Source organism: Cololabis saira, chromosome 6 (genome assembly GCF_033807715.1).
Source record: "Cololabis saira isolate AMF1-May2022 chromosome 6, fColSai1.1, whole genome shotgun sequence".
NCBI lineage: Eukaryota > Metazoa > Chordata > Actinopteri > Beloniformes > Belonidae > Cololabis > Cololabis saira.
In genome coordinates, this window is record NC_084592.1 from 13,074,533 (window position 1) to 13,091,071 (window position 16,539).

Consider the following 16,539-nt stretch of genomic DNA (forward strand, 5'->3'; position numbering starts at 1 on the left):
TCATTTGCACTCCTCTTTCCTCAGATTCACACCAGCTGTCAAACAGTCCACCTTCCTCTTTAGATGGACTTGTAACAAAATGAATCACCAAGGAGACAAAATATCATAGAATTTTGTATTTAGCATTTTTAATATACTGTTGCATGAGATTTTATTTTGAAAATATGTGTTATCATAAGTAACAGGAGTTGGGAGATAGGCACATGTATAATTAAAAGACCTTGAAGAAAAGGTCTTGGACAGCACCAGGTCCAGACATGATACGCTCCTACTGGCAGAAACTAACTAGCCCCCACATGAGCGTTAGAGAGAGGGACCTGCCCAGCCTGGTTGACCCGTCCACACGGTCCTCATCATGCAGGACCCTAGCATGGGCCGTTGCCATCCAAGTACCGGCCAATAACCTGCCTCTACAAACGCTCAGACCCAGTGTGTCGTGTGCCCCTTTTACATTGAGCAACGCGGGGCGGCTGGCCGAGCTGCCCCGACGATAATTCTCCTCCGAGGGTCGTCTTGGTCTTGACCAGGACAGGTCTAATGTAAACAGAACTAACGCGGGGTGGCGGGTCGTGGGAGAGGGTTGTTGTTCACGTACCCTGAGTACAACCCACCAGGAGAGTTTTTATTTATCTATTATTATTTTATAAAATAAGGAACTAAACATCGGAGCCGAGGACGCCATTAATGTTCAGAACCGTTATTTCAACAAGTGGACACATAAATGACAAACCGGGACTTTTAAAGAAGCAAAACCCAGCCACAAAAAAAGCTCATCCTGCTGTTCATCCATCCTCCTTTTGAAAATTCTGCCCGTCTAAGACCGCATATTACCCTGCTGATGTGGGGACAATACATCATTCTACACGTCCACACAGGTTACGTTATGTTTAACGGTTAACGCCTCCTGACTCTCTCAACTCGCGTTAACTTGCCAACGCGCGTTAAACACGAGTTCATCATCCAGCGATATTAGCGGGATCCGATCTAAAAATGCCTACTGACGCTGCCGTCAGGCACCCAGCAGCTAAGTTTTCGAGCAATAACATGGTAAACCTGGCAGAGAAAGCTCAGATACTGGACACACAGAGGAAAAATCCTTTGTAGGTTTTATTGTTTATATACAATAAGTTGGTCATCAAATGACAATCTCCCACAACACAGCAGGAAATATTTCACAATAACCATGCTGGCTGTAACATTTGAAATGAACTATGATGGAAATTCAAGAAATATAACTCTGCAAGTGAGATAAATTGTAAAGTTTTATGTTTTCCTTATTTGAATATTGGAACGAGAATGAAAAACAAAATTTTGAAATGATTTGCCACTTTAGTTTGTTGTTTTCTTTAATTGAGTTTTTTAATTTAAAGCTAAAGTCACATGTTTGTAATCTTAGTAAACAGCTGACACATTTGACAGATCCTTAGAGCAACTTTTCACACTGCCAGCCCCCTTTTCTGTCTATATCTGAATGGTTTCCAGCAGCTACCATCTGCTCTGTTCTGGTGCTTGATGGTTCTTAACCGAACGTTTGACTTGAACAATAAAATATGGAGGAGCAAATCTTGAGCAGTTATACATGAAAGCAAAATATTTCTTTTAAATACACTTTTTCACAGATCTGAAGGTGAAATCACAGAAACTGTGGATACCAAAGGATAAATCAATGATAGCAATAATGAATAAGATCAAAGATCTGACTGCTCTTCACACAAGACAGCGTTTGGTGGAAAGAGAATAATAAGGACACGATTCACTGCACATTCTGCTTTAATGTGCACTTTGCAGATTAAAATCCAAATCAGAACAGGAGAAGTTCATGCAAGCTCCATCTGATCATTCTGGACAATTTACATATCCCCTTTACCAGACCCCCCAGATAAAACGCACCTCACTTTACTAATAAAGCACTTTAAAAGCAACACAGTTGGGTGAACACAAAACATGGGGTCAAAGAAAAGTCGACTAATTCTCACCAGAAGAGATGATTTGTCGTCCATTTAAATGCTCCTGGGAGCTCCTCGTGCACATGTTCAACCTAGAAAAGCTTTTTTTTTCAAAAGGTTCAAAAGTACAACTCTGAGTACCTCACTTACCAACCAGGACCGTTTTTCATTCCTGAAGCTGAGAGCCGAAGATTAAAAGCAAAACACACTGGCATTCATCCAGGTTTCCGGGTAAGATAGTTTTGATGCAGCACTCGGAGCAAACAAATTATTAAAATAACATTCTTTGTGGCATAACATGAGGAATTTCATACCCACACAGCCCTGGCGATGCCTGGAGGGAAAGGGCTCTTTCCAACCGGCCATGGATCAGTGGTTCTCACTTGGTCCAGCTTCTGTACCACCACCACCCCTTCATGACCAGCTGCGTCCCAAACCAAGGAAAACTCTCAGCTTCTCAAGTTTATTTAGTGAAAACACCTCAAATTATACAGAATTAAGTGATTCTTCTGGCATACATGAAAATAAAACTGAGAAGTACTTCCATAAAGAGCTTTACCTGTACCTGATAGAAAGCCTCACGACTCACTAAAAACGAGGCCGCAACCCTCTTTTGGGTCCCGACCCGAAAGTATCATGAATACTAACTTGTATTTATTTCTTATTTGACATTGATCTCTGTAAAGATGCAAACTCACGCACCCATATATTTATTCCACTAGTTTCCCAGCCATGTCTTCAGGGTTGGTTGTGAGGCTTCTCCATAACAAAAGATGAATAATGCATTCGTCCTCCTCGCTTCGCTGTGTTTCAGCAGCCCCGGCGTTCCTCACAGGCGTGTTGGTCACATGGAGATTAGAATCTCCTTGATGACGAGACATGAAGCATCTGCTCAGATATCAAGTGTGATGATGTGGAGTTGAAGAGTTTGCCGCACGCAGGGGACGGGACACGTTCTGGTTGTACCTTGTGAAGTCACAGATAAAGTCTTGATCCATGAAAAAGTGACGATAACTCATCTAGACATTTGAGCCGATAACGCTGCATGGGGAGAAATCCAAATTTTCGACTTAAAAAATTACCACCCGTCTTCTTCTTTACAGTCATGCTTTTAAATCAGAAATTTCCATCAAGAGCTCATAAGGAGGAGCCAGTTTGTGGTTGTTTTACACTATTCTTAGAGGTAAATGTATCGGAGCACAAGAGACGGCACATGCATGAACAAAAATCTCTTCTTTTGCTAATCCTGTGACTTTGCCTCCAACATGGAACAAAGCAGCACGAAAGTGGGTCTGAATTGCCCTCAGGGGACATGATTCTCTTCTTGGGGTAGGACACATGCAGATGTTGGCCTGGTCCCATCTTCACTGTCCTGCAAAACGAGGACAGCCTTGAAAGCTGCGTACACTTTGATGAGGACGACTGGGAACTCCGAAATGTGAACACATCAGGGAGAGGGTCAACAAAACAGGAAGAGGCGGGGAGCACACTGCCAAAGTATTGTGGACATAGATAAGAGGCAAACCTAGGCTTCCACAGATACTTTTGATGCCTCGCTGTTGCCAGCCAAATACTTTGAGGCGAAGTTGAAAAATGAATAATTCACTGTGTGTCTGTCTGTTGACGTTCTTTCTCTGCATTTCTGTCTCCTGTTTTCGGTCCCTGCAGATCATACCTCGGTTGGAGGACTAGGAGACAGTTTTTATGAATACCTGCTGAAGGCGTGGCTTATGTCTGACAAAACTGACACAGAAGCTCGCAAGACCTACGACGATGCCATCGAGGTACGGTTGTGGTGCCGGTCCTGTCGACTGGTCATCTCTACACCCAGTCCAACCTTTGCAGCAGCAAATTATTCCTCAATCTAAATATGCATTTTTAATGTTAGATCTGCAGTTTTTACAAATTCTTTTTCCTTAAAAATATCACGTGGTGACTCTTAGGGTTGCAGGAAACGAGAGGCAGTCACAGACTAATCACAGATGTAACTGTAAATATCCCCACTTGTTCTTTTTAACAACTACCATAAAGAGCCGGCTGCCTCGTTTTGGTGTCCGTCGCGATAAAAGACAGATGCGTTCTCAGACGATCAGAGTGAGTTTTGCAGGAAGCAGTTATTAATTATCTGCAGATGATGAAGATGTCTGTTGATCATTAGGGTTTCCAGATTTTTTAGAGCAGATGCTGCGGAGCAAAGGGTGAGAGATGTGGCTGGATTTTAAATACGCGTTTTCCATTTTGTTTTCTCCAGTTTGACCCGGTTCACACTTGCATAGTTGCACTGAATGCCAATGGCCCATGACACTGTTACCACCACCAGCCCTGTAATTAAGAGCGCGGTGGCATTTCTTGTTTTGACCTTAACTCGTCGATACCATATTTTCCTCAAGCATCTCAATTTGACTCCTCTGCATGTCTAGTTTCTTTCAGCAGAGATAGAAAATATTAAACCCAAGTGTTGACTTAGTATCCTGCTTTTCTACCTGTTGAATGAAACTGTATTTCCTGCTCATCTTTCAGACTGCATACATCCCTAACACTGACTTACCTCCCTTCCAGGCCATCGAACGTCACCTCATACGTAAATCCAACGGCGGTCTGACATTCATCGGGGAGTGGAAGAACGGCCACCTGGAGAGGAAGATGGGCCACCTGGCCTGCTTCGCTGGTGGGATGTTTGCACTGGGAGCAGATGGCTCGCCGGACGACAAGGCCGGACACTATCTGCAGCTCGGAGCCGAGATCGCACACACCTGCCACGAGTCGTATGACAGGACAGGTGAGGAAGAGTTTTGGCTGCAAATACCGTAAACCGAAGCGCTTATAGCCACGTCAGGTTGGATTTTGTTGCAACTTAGTATCGGTTGGGTTGATGGTAGCGATGCTACAGTTCTCCATCATATTCAAGTGTTCAGTACAACAGACACAGTTCAATACTTATTGGTGATTTGCAGAATTTTCACTTTTATCACAGCTAGTTTCTACACATTATCTCTCTCTAAATTACCTCTGTCTGTGAGTCAGCCCACTGCCATGACTAAATGCCCATAAAATCCATATAACCATATAAATATCCAATCTTTGTGTGCAGAAGTTGAGGGAAAATGAAAATACTGGTGTCACATCTTACAATCTACAGCATGGAGATGGTTGAGATTATAATAATTGCCCAGAGAAAGCAATAAACTAAAGAAATGACTTTCTACAAACACTGTCGTACATGCACCTCTGCATCCTCATCACCGGGTCAGTAGCTAGGTTAAACTCTAAATAAATCCAAATGTGTGAGGTATCTTGTAAGCCCCGCTGGTTCAGGAAGATACAAAAATATTACTAGAGCTTTGGGATGTTGATGGCAAAGATCCACAGCTGTTTCACTGTGAAAATGTGGGCTTTCAGCACCTTCTGAGAAGGCTTTGGCCATATTACAAAGAACCATTTGCTACATATTTCTGCACTGAGGTAATTCCCAACCTCTATGAAACAACACGCAAATGTATTGAAAGGTAATTGCTGACAGCAAAGATCCTTGGTCTCAACACAGACCTCCCAGTGACAGTTAATCTATGGGGATTAGGGCATGAAGAGCATGTTTTTCGGAGGTTCACAGTCCTCCAGCTCCAGCCATCATCAGCTCTGATGATCCGCTCTAGATTTGAAGGTGAAACATCTTCAAGAAGCGAGAAAAGGATGTTCAACTGTCTTGATTCAACCTGAACTACAGATCATTTGGCTGAGGAGTCGACAAATGCCATGAAGAGTCCAAACATGTAAACATTGCAGTCCTCGTCAATGCAACGTCCCTCCTTCTGGAAAAGCTCAGGAAAACCTTTTTACAACAGAACTATAAACCACCAGTTTGACTGTAAAGCAAGATATTAAATTTGCTCATACACAAGTTGGTCCATGGTGTCTCAAATTCAAATTCACAAGTTGGTGGAACACAGTACATGAAATGTTAGAAATTTACAAAAACGGCATCAACTCTGCGGGACCGGGCAAAGACCCTTCTGTCAGGGACACAGCGTTGCTGAATGACAGTGAGCAGAAAAACTCGTAGAGCTACTCAAACTAGGGCTGGGCGATATATCGAGATTTTAATATATATCGATATATTTTCAAACGCGATATGGTACGAGACAATATCATTTATATCGATTAATTTTTTATTTTTTTTTAATGATTTTGATATAGCTTATTTTGTGACAAATTGACTTGAATGTTTTATTTGTTATTTGCACAACTGTCAACCTCAGTGTTGACAAAAGTCTGCCTGTTACTGTCTACATTGTATTAATTGCACAGTGTATTTTAATTTAATTGTTATGCAGGAAAGGGATATTTGTTTTATTTTATTCAAGAAGCATTTTTATTCTATAAATGCAGGCAGTTATTTTTATTTAATTTGTTTTATACATTTTGATATTGTGCAGACCTCTGTTAATAAAGGAACCTGTGTGACATTTGGCACGAGGCTTTGTATTAAAACTGACTGTTTTTTTAAGGGTTTGCCTCAGAAAAAAATGAAGCTAACAGAGATGCTATGCTATAATGCTTTGGGGGAAACACCAATTATGGCACAGAAAAAATATCGATATACAGGTATATCGAGTATTGCCATTCAGCTAGAAAATATCGAGATATGACTTTTGGTCCCTATCGCCCAGCCCTAACTCAAACCAGCGAAAATGTCACTGTACCACTGGACCTCTTAAAATGTTGATACCTTAAACAAATCCTGGAAAGCATAACTTCTTCATGACATATAGCACACCGTTATATATGTGAAGTATGTCGGCCCGGCGATAAGGCTTTTATTTTACATTTCACGACATCGTTATTTGTGTTTCTTGAGTGTGTGAGGTGTTTGTGTGACACAAGCTCTCCAACCTTCCTACCTGCCTCGACAACGATGCATTTTTCCTTCGCTGTCTGTCTTAATCACAGGCGGTTTTTTGCAGAGACTGGCAGTCGTCCTAATCAGATTTTCCAGCTACTTTTTCAGTTCCCTGGAGCATAAAAATTATCATCTATTACAGCAGAGGCCGGCCGGGATCAATAGTTGTCAGGTTAGGAACACAACCGTGTGGACCTGCACTGTGGTTGTGTGTAGCCAGAAAATGTGAGGCTCCTCTAAGAAAGAGGAGAGGTTGCCATGGCAACAAATGAAGATGGAGAAAGGAGGGGAGACGGAGGGGGGGACGGCAGAAACAAAGGAGTGAACAGACAGTTTTGTAGCTAAAGGCCAGCCGGTCTGAAGTCGGCCTGTCGGTTAACCACATGATAATTCATAGGAACTGTTGAACGTGCGTGTTCTCGTGCATGATTGTGTTGTAACCTTTTCAAGGACACTTTTACTTCTGCAGCAGTTTGTCTGCTATTCTCACACTTAAAATGAAACCCCACCCACGTGGTGCATGTGAAGCACCGCCCCTGGATCGGAAAGGAAGCGTCCTGCTGTGTCACTTACTTACTATGATGCACTGTCATGGGATTTTTGCCGGCTTTAACCAAACGCTGTAGTTGTCCATATTCGCTTCATAACATAGAAAATTGCACCTTTTGATCAGATATATATTGTGTTTAAAGCAACAGGAAAAGCAATAGTTGGCTTCTTACCTCTTTGTCAGCCTTGCAAAGAGGGAGTTTACATACTGATTCAACAATAATAGCTGTAGCACTGTGGAAGCAGAGCTGCTACAGGATGCAGGATGGAGAAAAAGAGAATGAAAAAAAAGTCTTTTCAGCAGCAGCAAAAATGGGCCAGAGTGGAGAAGTGTGGCGAGGGCATCATGACACGGCGCTGCTGCAGTTACCTGCACCGCCCGGGGTTGCTGCATTCACGTGTGCTGGCCTGCGGACTGTTAATACTTATCAGACTTAAATGAAAATTGCAGAAGACACTTATTGTAAAAAGAGGAAAAGGCAGTAAAATCGGTGCAGTTGAATGCTTTTAATTACTTAGACGCTCACAGACACACACACAGCCACAGGCGTATTTATATCAGTCCCTACTTGTAATCATCAATAACTGAACCATTAAGACAAACAAGCAGCAAAAAGCCCATGTTTATCTTCTCTTGTCTCTTTTTAATTGTTAATCATTCTTATCCTATTTGTCTCCCCTCCCTTCTATCCCTCTATCACTCCTTCACTTTATTTACTGCCCCATCCCACGTTCACACAACCTCTCTTTTCCTCGCGCTCATTTTCAAAACCTCTCATCTTCTCTTGTTTGCCTCTCTCCGTATTTTAATTAACTTTCTTTGTTTGTCTCTCTGCTCTAAGTGCTAAAGCTCGGCCCGGAGGCCTTCAAGTTCGACAGCGGCCTGGAGGCGGTGGCTGTCCGGCAGAACGAGAAGTACTACATCCTGCGGCCGGAGGTGATCGAGACGTACTGGTACATGTGGAGGTTCACCCACGACCCCAAGTACAGGCAGTGGGGCTGGGAGGCAGCACAGGTGAGCAGCCCTTCAGCCTTCAGGTCAGCCTTGGAACTGCACGCTGCTCCTAGATGCTCGTTCTGAGATGCTTTTGAGATGCACATCTTGTACTTTGCGCCGCTTTCATCTGGCATTAGTTGTTTATCTGCTTTTTTATCAACTTTCAGAAAACATTTTGAGAAACTTTTTCCTCTTTTTTTTTTTAAATGTAATTTCCTCTCACTAAACAGTAAATTATTTACTGTTAAATTTTAGATTTTAACTGATGTTTGTTAGTAGGTAAAATAATCTTGACTTTGTGTTTCATTATGAATTCTTGCCTTATTCACTAGTTTCCTGGTCTTATTTCCAGTTCAGAACCTGTTTGAGACATTCAGCTTTAATGATACGTTTGTTTATTCTACACAGTTTGTTATATGTGTTAGGCTTTACACCCTGTTCTGTGTTGCTTGTGACTGCGGGAGGATAATGTGCATCAGCGCCTCGTTTTCACCTCCTTCACTACTTTGAATACACATTTCAACTTTGAGAACAGATTCATTTCATGCTTTTATTTCTTGCGAAACTTTCCTGCAGAAAGTTGCTCACACATCTTAGTCTGTTAACAAAGATGGAGGACGATGCTGAACCAGGGAGTATACAGGCGGATGTGTTGGCTGCATGAATCTGTTGTTTTTTGAAGTTGTCTTCTTTAAAATCAACATGCTAAAAACATCACAAGAAATGAAGACAGTGGTCAAAGTTACTCAGCCTCATTCATTCATTCTTCATAAAACTGTGTGGAGATTTGCAAATAAATGACCTTCTAATTACTTTGGGTTCACAAATGCTGCGTAAAACCTGGATTTAATTGTCAGAACGTGTGCGTTTTCATGCATGCCAGGGAACTGCAAATGGACGGTTGTGCCCTGGACTCGTGAGGAGGAAGTGTAAAGTTGCATCCTCAGGCTACACGCAAAAAAACCACATGAATCGTCTTCTTTTTCTTTCTTTTTTATTCTATTTTTTTCTGTAAATTGAACCCCATTTTCGTTGGTGAGGCTCCGTGGTAGTTTTATGGCACCTAATCATAAACGCGTGTCTGGAACAGCATGATCAGGAGCAATTTTCAGGCCTCTTTACGAGGCCGAAACACATCGGAGTGGCACCAGAAAGCAGCTGGGGGGGCCGTGGTGTCGACTCGGTGCTGGCTGAACGTGAGGTGGACGGGAAATGATGTTCAGCTCTCACATTGTCCTCCTCGAGTGCAAGTCGTCTCCTCTAATTCATCGTCATGGAAACGCAACAACCATCTCAGATCTGTCAGTCTTGACCTTGTTATTCTAGTTTGTTTTTCTTAATCCTTTCCTTTGTCCTTGCTCTCGTTTTTCTTCTTTTAAATCCACTTATAGCTGGCAAACAGTAAAAGTGGTGCAGAACCATTACCAGCTAGTATTGAATGGTAGTTTGCTAAGTCAGTACCTCCTGCCGACTCCGTCCCTGTAAATGGAGACCCAGGAGGGGTCAGCGCCGTTACAGATCCAGCTTCCAGGGTTTCTACTGGACATGATGGAAACGCAGCATCCTGGCTCAGCTCTGCTGCGTCACCTGCTGCTCCTGAACTCAGCAGTGCAGCCTGTCAAGTCACTGACTACGTTTACATGCAGTCAAAATTCGGGTTATTACTAATATTCCGGTTACTGAAACATTCGGAATATTCCGTTTCCATGCGTGAGTAAACAGGGTTATCCCTGTATACATGGTGATTAATCATTTGGAATATCTCGATCAAACCAGCGACGCACGGAGAACGTGATGATGCAATTATTTCCGCTTCTTCTTCCTGTATCCAAATTCAAAACAAATGCTGCTTCGCGCAACTTTTTGCTCACCTTCTTGTAAATCTCACTATCCCCGTACTTTCTACCGTCTACAAATGCCAGAATGTTCATATCCTTCATTACATTTATGAAGTGATTAGTCTCCTCCTCACTCCAAAAGTGTGGCGTGGTCTTGTGTTTCTCCGTGTTTATAAGAACTTCTTGGACTCAAAAGACCAGGATTCCTTGTGAACAGAGCATGCGCAGAAAACAAATTCATGTTCCGTTTGATGGGGATATTCCGTTTGGCGTTTACATGACCGAATATTCGGGTTTTAAAAGGAGTAACCCAGGGCTCATATTCGGGTTTTTAAAAACCGGAATATGAGCAAATTCGGGTTATTCAAAGGGGTTATTGGTGTTTACATGGCCGAGCAAATTCGGGTTATTGCCAATATTCGGATTTTAAAAGGGTTATTGATGCATGGAAACGCAGTCACTTTTACAAACCCAGTGGCATTTCAGGAAACATTTTCCCAAGTTTCCACAAACCTGTAACTATACAACAACCTAACTTCTCACCAAGAACCGGTAACTTAATTCCAGAGAAATGTAACTCCTGTGGTCAATTTTACTATTCATATAAAGTAACGGATGTCATTAACAGCTAAACACGTACTTAAAACTCAGGATCTCTTTGGTTCTTTGAAATAACTCATGATTATGGTAGTCTGAACTTCATGCTCCGAAATGAAGAAGGATGGAGCGAGTACATCTGTAAGACTCACCACACACCTAACAGCTTCACAACGATTCTGATCTTCTCCGAGCTGCTTAGAAATCTGAGCGTTCACAAGCTGAAAATGCAGATGAAAAGAAAGGGAGCGAACATGATGGGCCGAGCAAACCTTCCCTCACAGTTTGCCTCTTTTCCAAAAGTAAGTTGGCAGTAAAATGAAGAGCCGGTTCTTCTGGGCTGCGTGCCTTTAACTGCACTTCATCAGCACCGAGTTGTTTTCAGCCTCACCTGAGTCTGTGAAACCAGAGATGCAGGTCTCACCCACGTTCAGTCAGAAAAACAACACTCACAACCGCTTTTTAAGGACCATATCTAGATAAACGTTCATTTACATGGTTTCTGGTGGAAATGTGGACTCTGCTTTTATTTCTCTGCCATCGAACATGTTTGAAAAAGAGCTTCATAGCAGAAGGGAAGTGAAATCCTGCTCGGATGAAAGAGTTTGCTTCCTGTACGTTGTCTTCTCTGTACAAGTCTTATTCCCTGTTTTCATCTTCATCATCTTCCTCTCCAGTTTTTTGTTTTTGTTTGTTGCATTTGCGTTCATGAACTGATTGCAGTGATCCTGAGTGACACTAAAGAGAGCAGCTGCTGAAGGTCTTATCTTTGCTTCTCTTGTATTATTTAACGATCCGCACACAAAGACATATGACACATCTTGTACTTTGCGCCGCTTTCATCTGGCATTAGTTGTTTATCTGCTTTATTATGAACTTTCAGAAAACATTTTGAGAAACTTTTTCCTCTTTTTTTTTTTATTTAATTTCCTCTCACTAAACAGTAAATTATTTACTGTTAACTTTTAGATTTTAACTGATGTTTGTTAGTTGGTAAAATAATCTTGACTTTGTGTTTCATTATGAATTCTTGCCTTATTCACTAGTCCTGAAACACCTGGACGTTTCCTGCTCTTAATTGAGACATTCAGCTTTAATGATACTAGTGATGCACTGAAATAAAAATTTGTGGCCGAAACCGAAACCGAAAATAATAATAAACACTTGGCCGAATACCGAACAATACCGAATATGGTTCTTCGCAGTTTTTCATTTATTCTGCCAATTTTTTCACCATTGCATAAATCAAATACATTTGATTTAGGCATGCTTTTCAAAGAAAAAGATCTTTTACAAAATTACAAGGTAGAAAATATTTATTGAACATAAAAAACTGAAAATGTTTTAATTTCCCAGCATTATGTTGTTTTGGTTCCACCTCCTGGTGAATGTTAGGTTCTTATGTGGTTACCTTTTGGTTGGCCAACGATTTATGTTTGTGGTGCGCAACCGTTACGGGAGCGGCCAGTCTATTTCCTTACATTACAACGCCGTTATTAATTGTTCGGTTTTTTTCCCACTTATTCCACCACCGAAAGTGTTTTTTGGCCATTTTCGGCCGAACAATTTCAGTTACCGAACAATCGGTGCATCACTAAATGATACGTTTGTTCATTCTACACAGTTTGTTATATGTTTTAGGGTTTACACCCTGTTCTGTGTTGCTTGTGACTGCGGGAAGATAATGTGCATCAGCGCCTCGTTTTCACCTCCTTCACTACTTTGAGAACAGATTCATTTCATGCTTTTATTTCTTGGGAGACTTTCCTGCAGAAAGTTGCTCACACATCTCTGTCTGTTATTAACACCTGCAGTTTTTCCTGGACCTTGAAGCTCAGTCAAAGATACATGTGGACGGTCTAATGAGTTGATTTAGCACAGATGGTCATGAGATGTGCATTTTGAAAATGTATCATGAGACAGGCATCATCGAGTGAAAGGCTGCTGTCATGATGATGTGACTTCCGTTACAGTGTATTCCGAATACCATCCGGGGAACTTTCAGACAGATATGATGGTGTTGCGTGCTGCACAAGCAGCTGCCGGTCACTGCAGCACGGACCGAGAAGGGCAGAGTCGCGTTGGGCGCAGCAGCCCGTGAACAACAGGAATTATGGTCCAAACTCTTTGGGGTGGAAATCTGCTGACAGCTAAGAGGTCAGCCGAGGACAGCATGAAGGGACGTGGAGTGTGTTTGCGTGTGTGATAGTGGGAGAGAGAGAGAGATTGAAATTCAAGGACACAGATAATGCTTTCAATTACATGTGTTAATGGTGAAAGTCGATAAGCCGTGAGCAGGAGTGAGCGGGAGTGTAATGCAGCCGGAGTCTGCAGGCACGCGTCACTTTCACTGTAGCAAGCTCCCGGTGAAAATCAATGGAGCTCATACGTAAAAATGGACTTTCCATGTCACCAGCTGGACTGTTGCTGGATTTGTAATGACGTGTCCGAGTGTGAGCCGAAGTAGAGAAAAGCAACTGTGGCCGGCGTTTTGTTGTAATGAACCACGGGGTGAAATGTGTTGTCATGTAGAGTAAGGAAGCTTGTTTTATTTATTTATTTGTCAGTATAAGTCTCACAAAACACGCTGAAATGAGTCCTCTGCTTTTAACCCATCACTAGTTGGACTAGTACAGGGGTCGGCAACCCGCGGCTCTAGAGCCGCATGTGGCTCTTTAGCGCCGCCCTAGTGGCTCGCTGGAGCTTTAAAAAAAATGTTTGACCTTTTTTCCCTTTTTTTCTTCTTTTTTTCTCTTTTTTCCTTTTTTTTCCTTTTTTTCAATTTTTTTGTCCTTATTTCTTTTTTCTTTTTTTCTCTTTTTTCTTACTTTTTTCTTCAAAATTTTGGCTATTTTTCTCAACATTTCGACTTTTTTCTCAACATTTCGACTTTTTTCTCGACATTTGGACTTTTTTCTCGACATTTGGACTTTTGTCTCAAGATTGTACTTCAACATTAATCTTGACATTTCGACTTTTTTCTCGAAATTTCGACTTTTTTCTTGGCATTACGACTTTTTTCTCGAAGTGCATAATGAAAAAAAAATCTTCCCCCAGTTATAACTAATATAGATACATGCAGCATGTGTTGCCTTCAAGGCTTATTTACACGACTTTTAATTTTTTGCGGCTCCGGACATATTTGTTTTTTGTGTTTTTGGTCCAATATGGCTCTTTCAACATTTTGGGTTGCCCATCCCTGTACTAGGAGCAGTGGGCTGCCATTGTTCCGGTCCTGGGGAGCAGTTAGGGTTAAGGGTCTTGCTCAGGGGCCGAAAGTGGTCCTCAGTTGTCTCAATTGCCGTCCCGAGGACTTGAACCTGAATCCTCCAGACCCGAGCCCACCTCTGTAACTCCCCTAGAGGGAGATAATCCTCTGGACGGCAGCATACATGTGTAAAAAGATCCAGTATACTCACGCCACGCTAACTGGTGCACCTCGTACCTTCCCTTCCGAAGGTCTCGTGGCTCCAACTGCGGTTTACAGCTTCACTGCTGCAGCTTTGAGATTTCATCAGTTTCCCTGAAACTTCTCACAATGTTTGACAGCGCAGTTATTAAAAGGTTTGATGTCATCGCAGTTGATGCATGTACAAGTCTGGCTAGTTTAAGCAAGAAAAACTTACTTCACACAGACTTAGCATCCTTGATCACTCAGTCTGGTTTTTGCAGGCCTCATTCCATAGAAACAGCGTTTCTTGGAGTCACTAATGACGTCCTGACACAGAGATGCAGGACGTTGTTCCATGTTGTTTTGGTGGGACTTGACCTCAGCTTTGGACACCGTTGATCATCATGCCTTGCTCAACAGGTTGAAACACTAGGTTGGGGTGCCGGGATCTGCTTTGAAATGGTTTTCCTCACATCTGTCTGGAAGATCATTTTCTGTGTTCTCCTCTTCATCACTCACTTTTGGTGTGCCACAAGGGTCTGTTTTGGGGCCTTTATTGTTTATGTTACAACTGCCCTCTATACAGCACATTTTAGGCCCTTAAATGATTTTTCTTATCATTGCTATGCTTATGATATTCAGCTTTACATCAGGATTTGGAAGTCCTTGTTTGTGCCCCAAACAGATTTCTCCCTAAAGGCTGAAATATGGTTCTGCGTCAAAACTGCGCCGTGCCTACGGCGTGTGGTTTTCGTCCACGCAGACCACACGCTGTCACCTGCGCCGTCACTGACGTGCACCTCCCGAAAATTGTAACTACGCGTCGAGCAATGCAGACCACACCAGACGGAGAGTGGTTCGCTTGGAAGCAAAGCATTTCCGGTTTCCGGTTTGAAGCAGTCATGAACTTTCAGCGCTCTTTTCTTCGTTTATGTGTGATTTTTTTTATTTTGTTTTTTTGCACAATAGTTGTCCTTATCTCTTTGATTTACTGTGACCGGAAAAAGTCGGATAAACCATTCAGAAAAAGATCGCTAAGTAGCGGTCGCGGGGGGTACTGCACCGCGACCAAATGGAGAGACGGAGAAGTCCGAAGGGTTCAATACGGCGTCACGGCTGCGGCGTGTGCTCTGCGTTGGTGTGATGCAGAAGCTTAATTCAGCCTTAAGTCAGCAGACTCTTGGCCCTGAGATGGAGATGATGATCACTTCTTTAAATTAAAAAAATTAAATAAAAAAAAAAATCACTTCCAAATATTCACGCCACCCCGTTAGTAATCCGGCTGCACCGGCTCCTTGTCCACTACAGATGCTGGTCTCAACATTTAGAGCTCTGCATTTATCAAGCGACACTTTATAGCTTTTTCAGCCTTACGCCCCCAGCGGGTCCCCGAGGGTCTGCTCGTTGCAAACACAGATGAAAACTAAAGGTGACAGTGATCTCTTTAAGAAAAAAGTAGCTGCAGCTAAAAATGCATCTTTTTAAACATGCTTTTGCTTTGTTCTATTTGTATATATGTTTTATGTTTCCAGTTTTATGTGTTTTATTGTGAAGCACCCTGGGATTTTTATCTTGAAAGGTGCTGAATAATGAAAATGTCACTACTTTTACTTCAGATGTAGGAACTCACAACCCCTCTTTCCTGCTAAAACAGTTCTGCTTTCTTTTCTGTGGATCCTTTGGTTAGCGCCGGTCCAGACCCCTCATCATGTGACCAGCAGCCGTTTCTGCATGACCTCATGAAGCTGTGTTATTGATTGATTGATTGATTGATTGATTGATTGATTGATTGATTGATTGATTGATTGATTGATTGACTGACTACTTGCACATGGACGTCACATCTTTCACGATCGTTGAACTCTCTAAAGCCACCTTTTGTCTTTTCTTGTGAAGATCACGCGGCTAAAGAAGGAACGAAACCAAGCAGCTCTAACAACTAATCATTTTATTTTATTGGTAATTTTCAGGGGAAAAGAGGAACAAAAGGAGCTGGATCACTTTCAGATTGACCACTGAGAGACAGCCTCGTGCAAATATAAAACCTCGATACACCATAATACACAAACGTCGTCAAATGAAGCATATTAGGAGAAGAATGAATCTTAATTAGTAATCTCATTATGAGGCTGTTTTGTGTCCTAGGAAAGCAGAAATATGGGAAGAATACCATTTAAAAGCTGGGAAGTCTTTGTGGTAATCGTCTTTTTCCTCATATTTTGAATGCGTCCCCAGGACCTGCTCTCATCTGTCACAAGCAGAGAAATTAATTACAGCATGCTTTTATAAGCTTATTAAAATTGTGCTCTCCGCCCCCACCTTCT

At 42.2% G+C, this 16,539-nt stretch overlaps 2 protein-coding genes across 4 annotated transcripts in view; one reads left to right on the forward strand and one right to left on the reverse strand.

Moving 5' to 3' along the window:
• itgav (integrin, alpha V) overlaps nucleotides 1–16,539 on the reverse strand; it is a 563,305-nt gene that overhangs the window by 402,869 nt on the left and 143,897 nt on the right. The window lies entirely within an intron of this gene.
• man1a2 (mannosidase, alpha, class 1A, member 2) overlaps nucleotides 1–16,539 on the forward strand; it is a 140,717-nt gene that overhangs the window by 116,480 nt on the left and 7,698 nt on the right. For all 3 annotated transcript variants that reach the window (XM_061723305.1, XM_061723307.1, XM_061723306.1), the window contains exons 10-12: nucleotides 3,615–3,730; nucleotides 4,506–4,725; nucleotides 8,235–8,407. In XM_061723305.1, coding sequence (XP_061579289.1) covers nucleotides 3,615–3,730; nucleotides 4,506–4,725; nucleotides 8,235–8,407 — 509 coding nt within the window. The remainder of the gene's footprint in view (nucleotides 1–3,614; nucleotides 3,731–4,505; nucleotides 4,726–8,234; nucleotides 8,408–16,539) is intronic.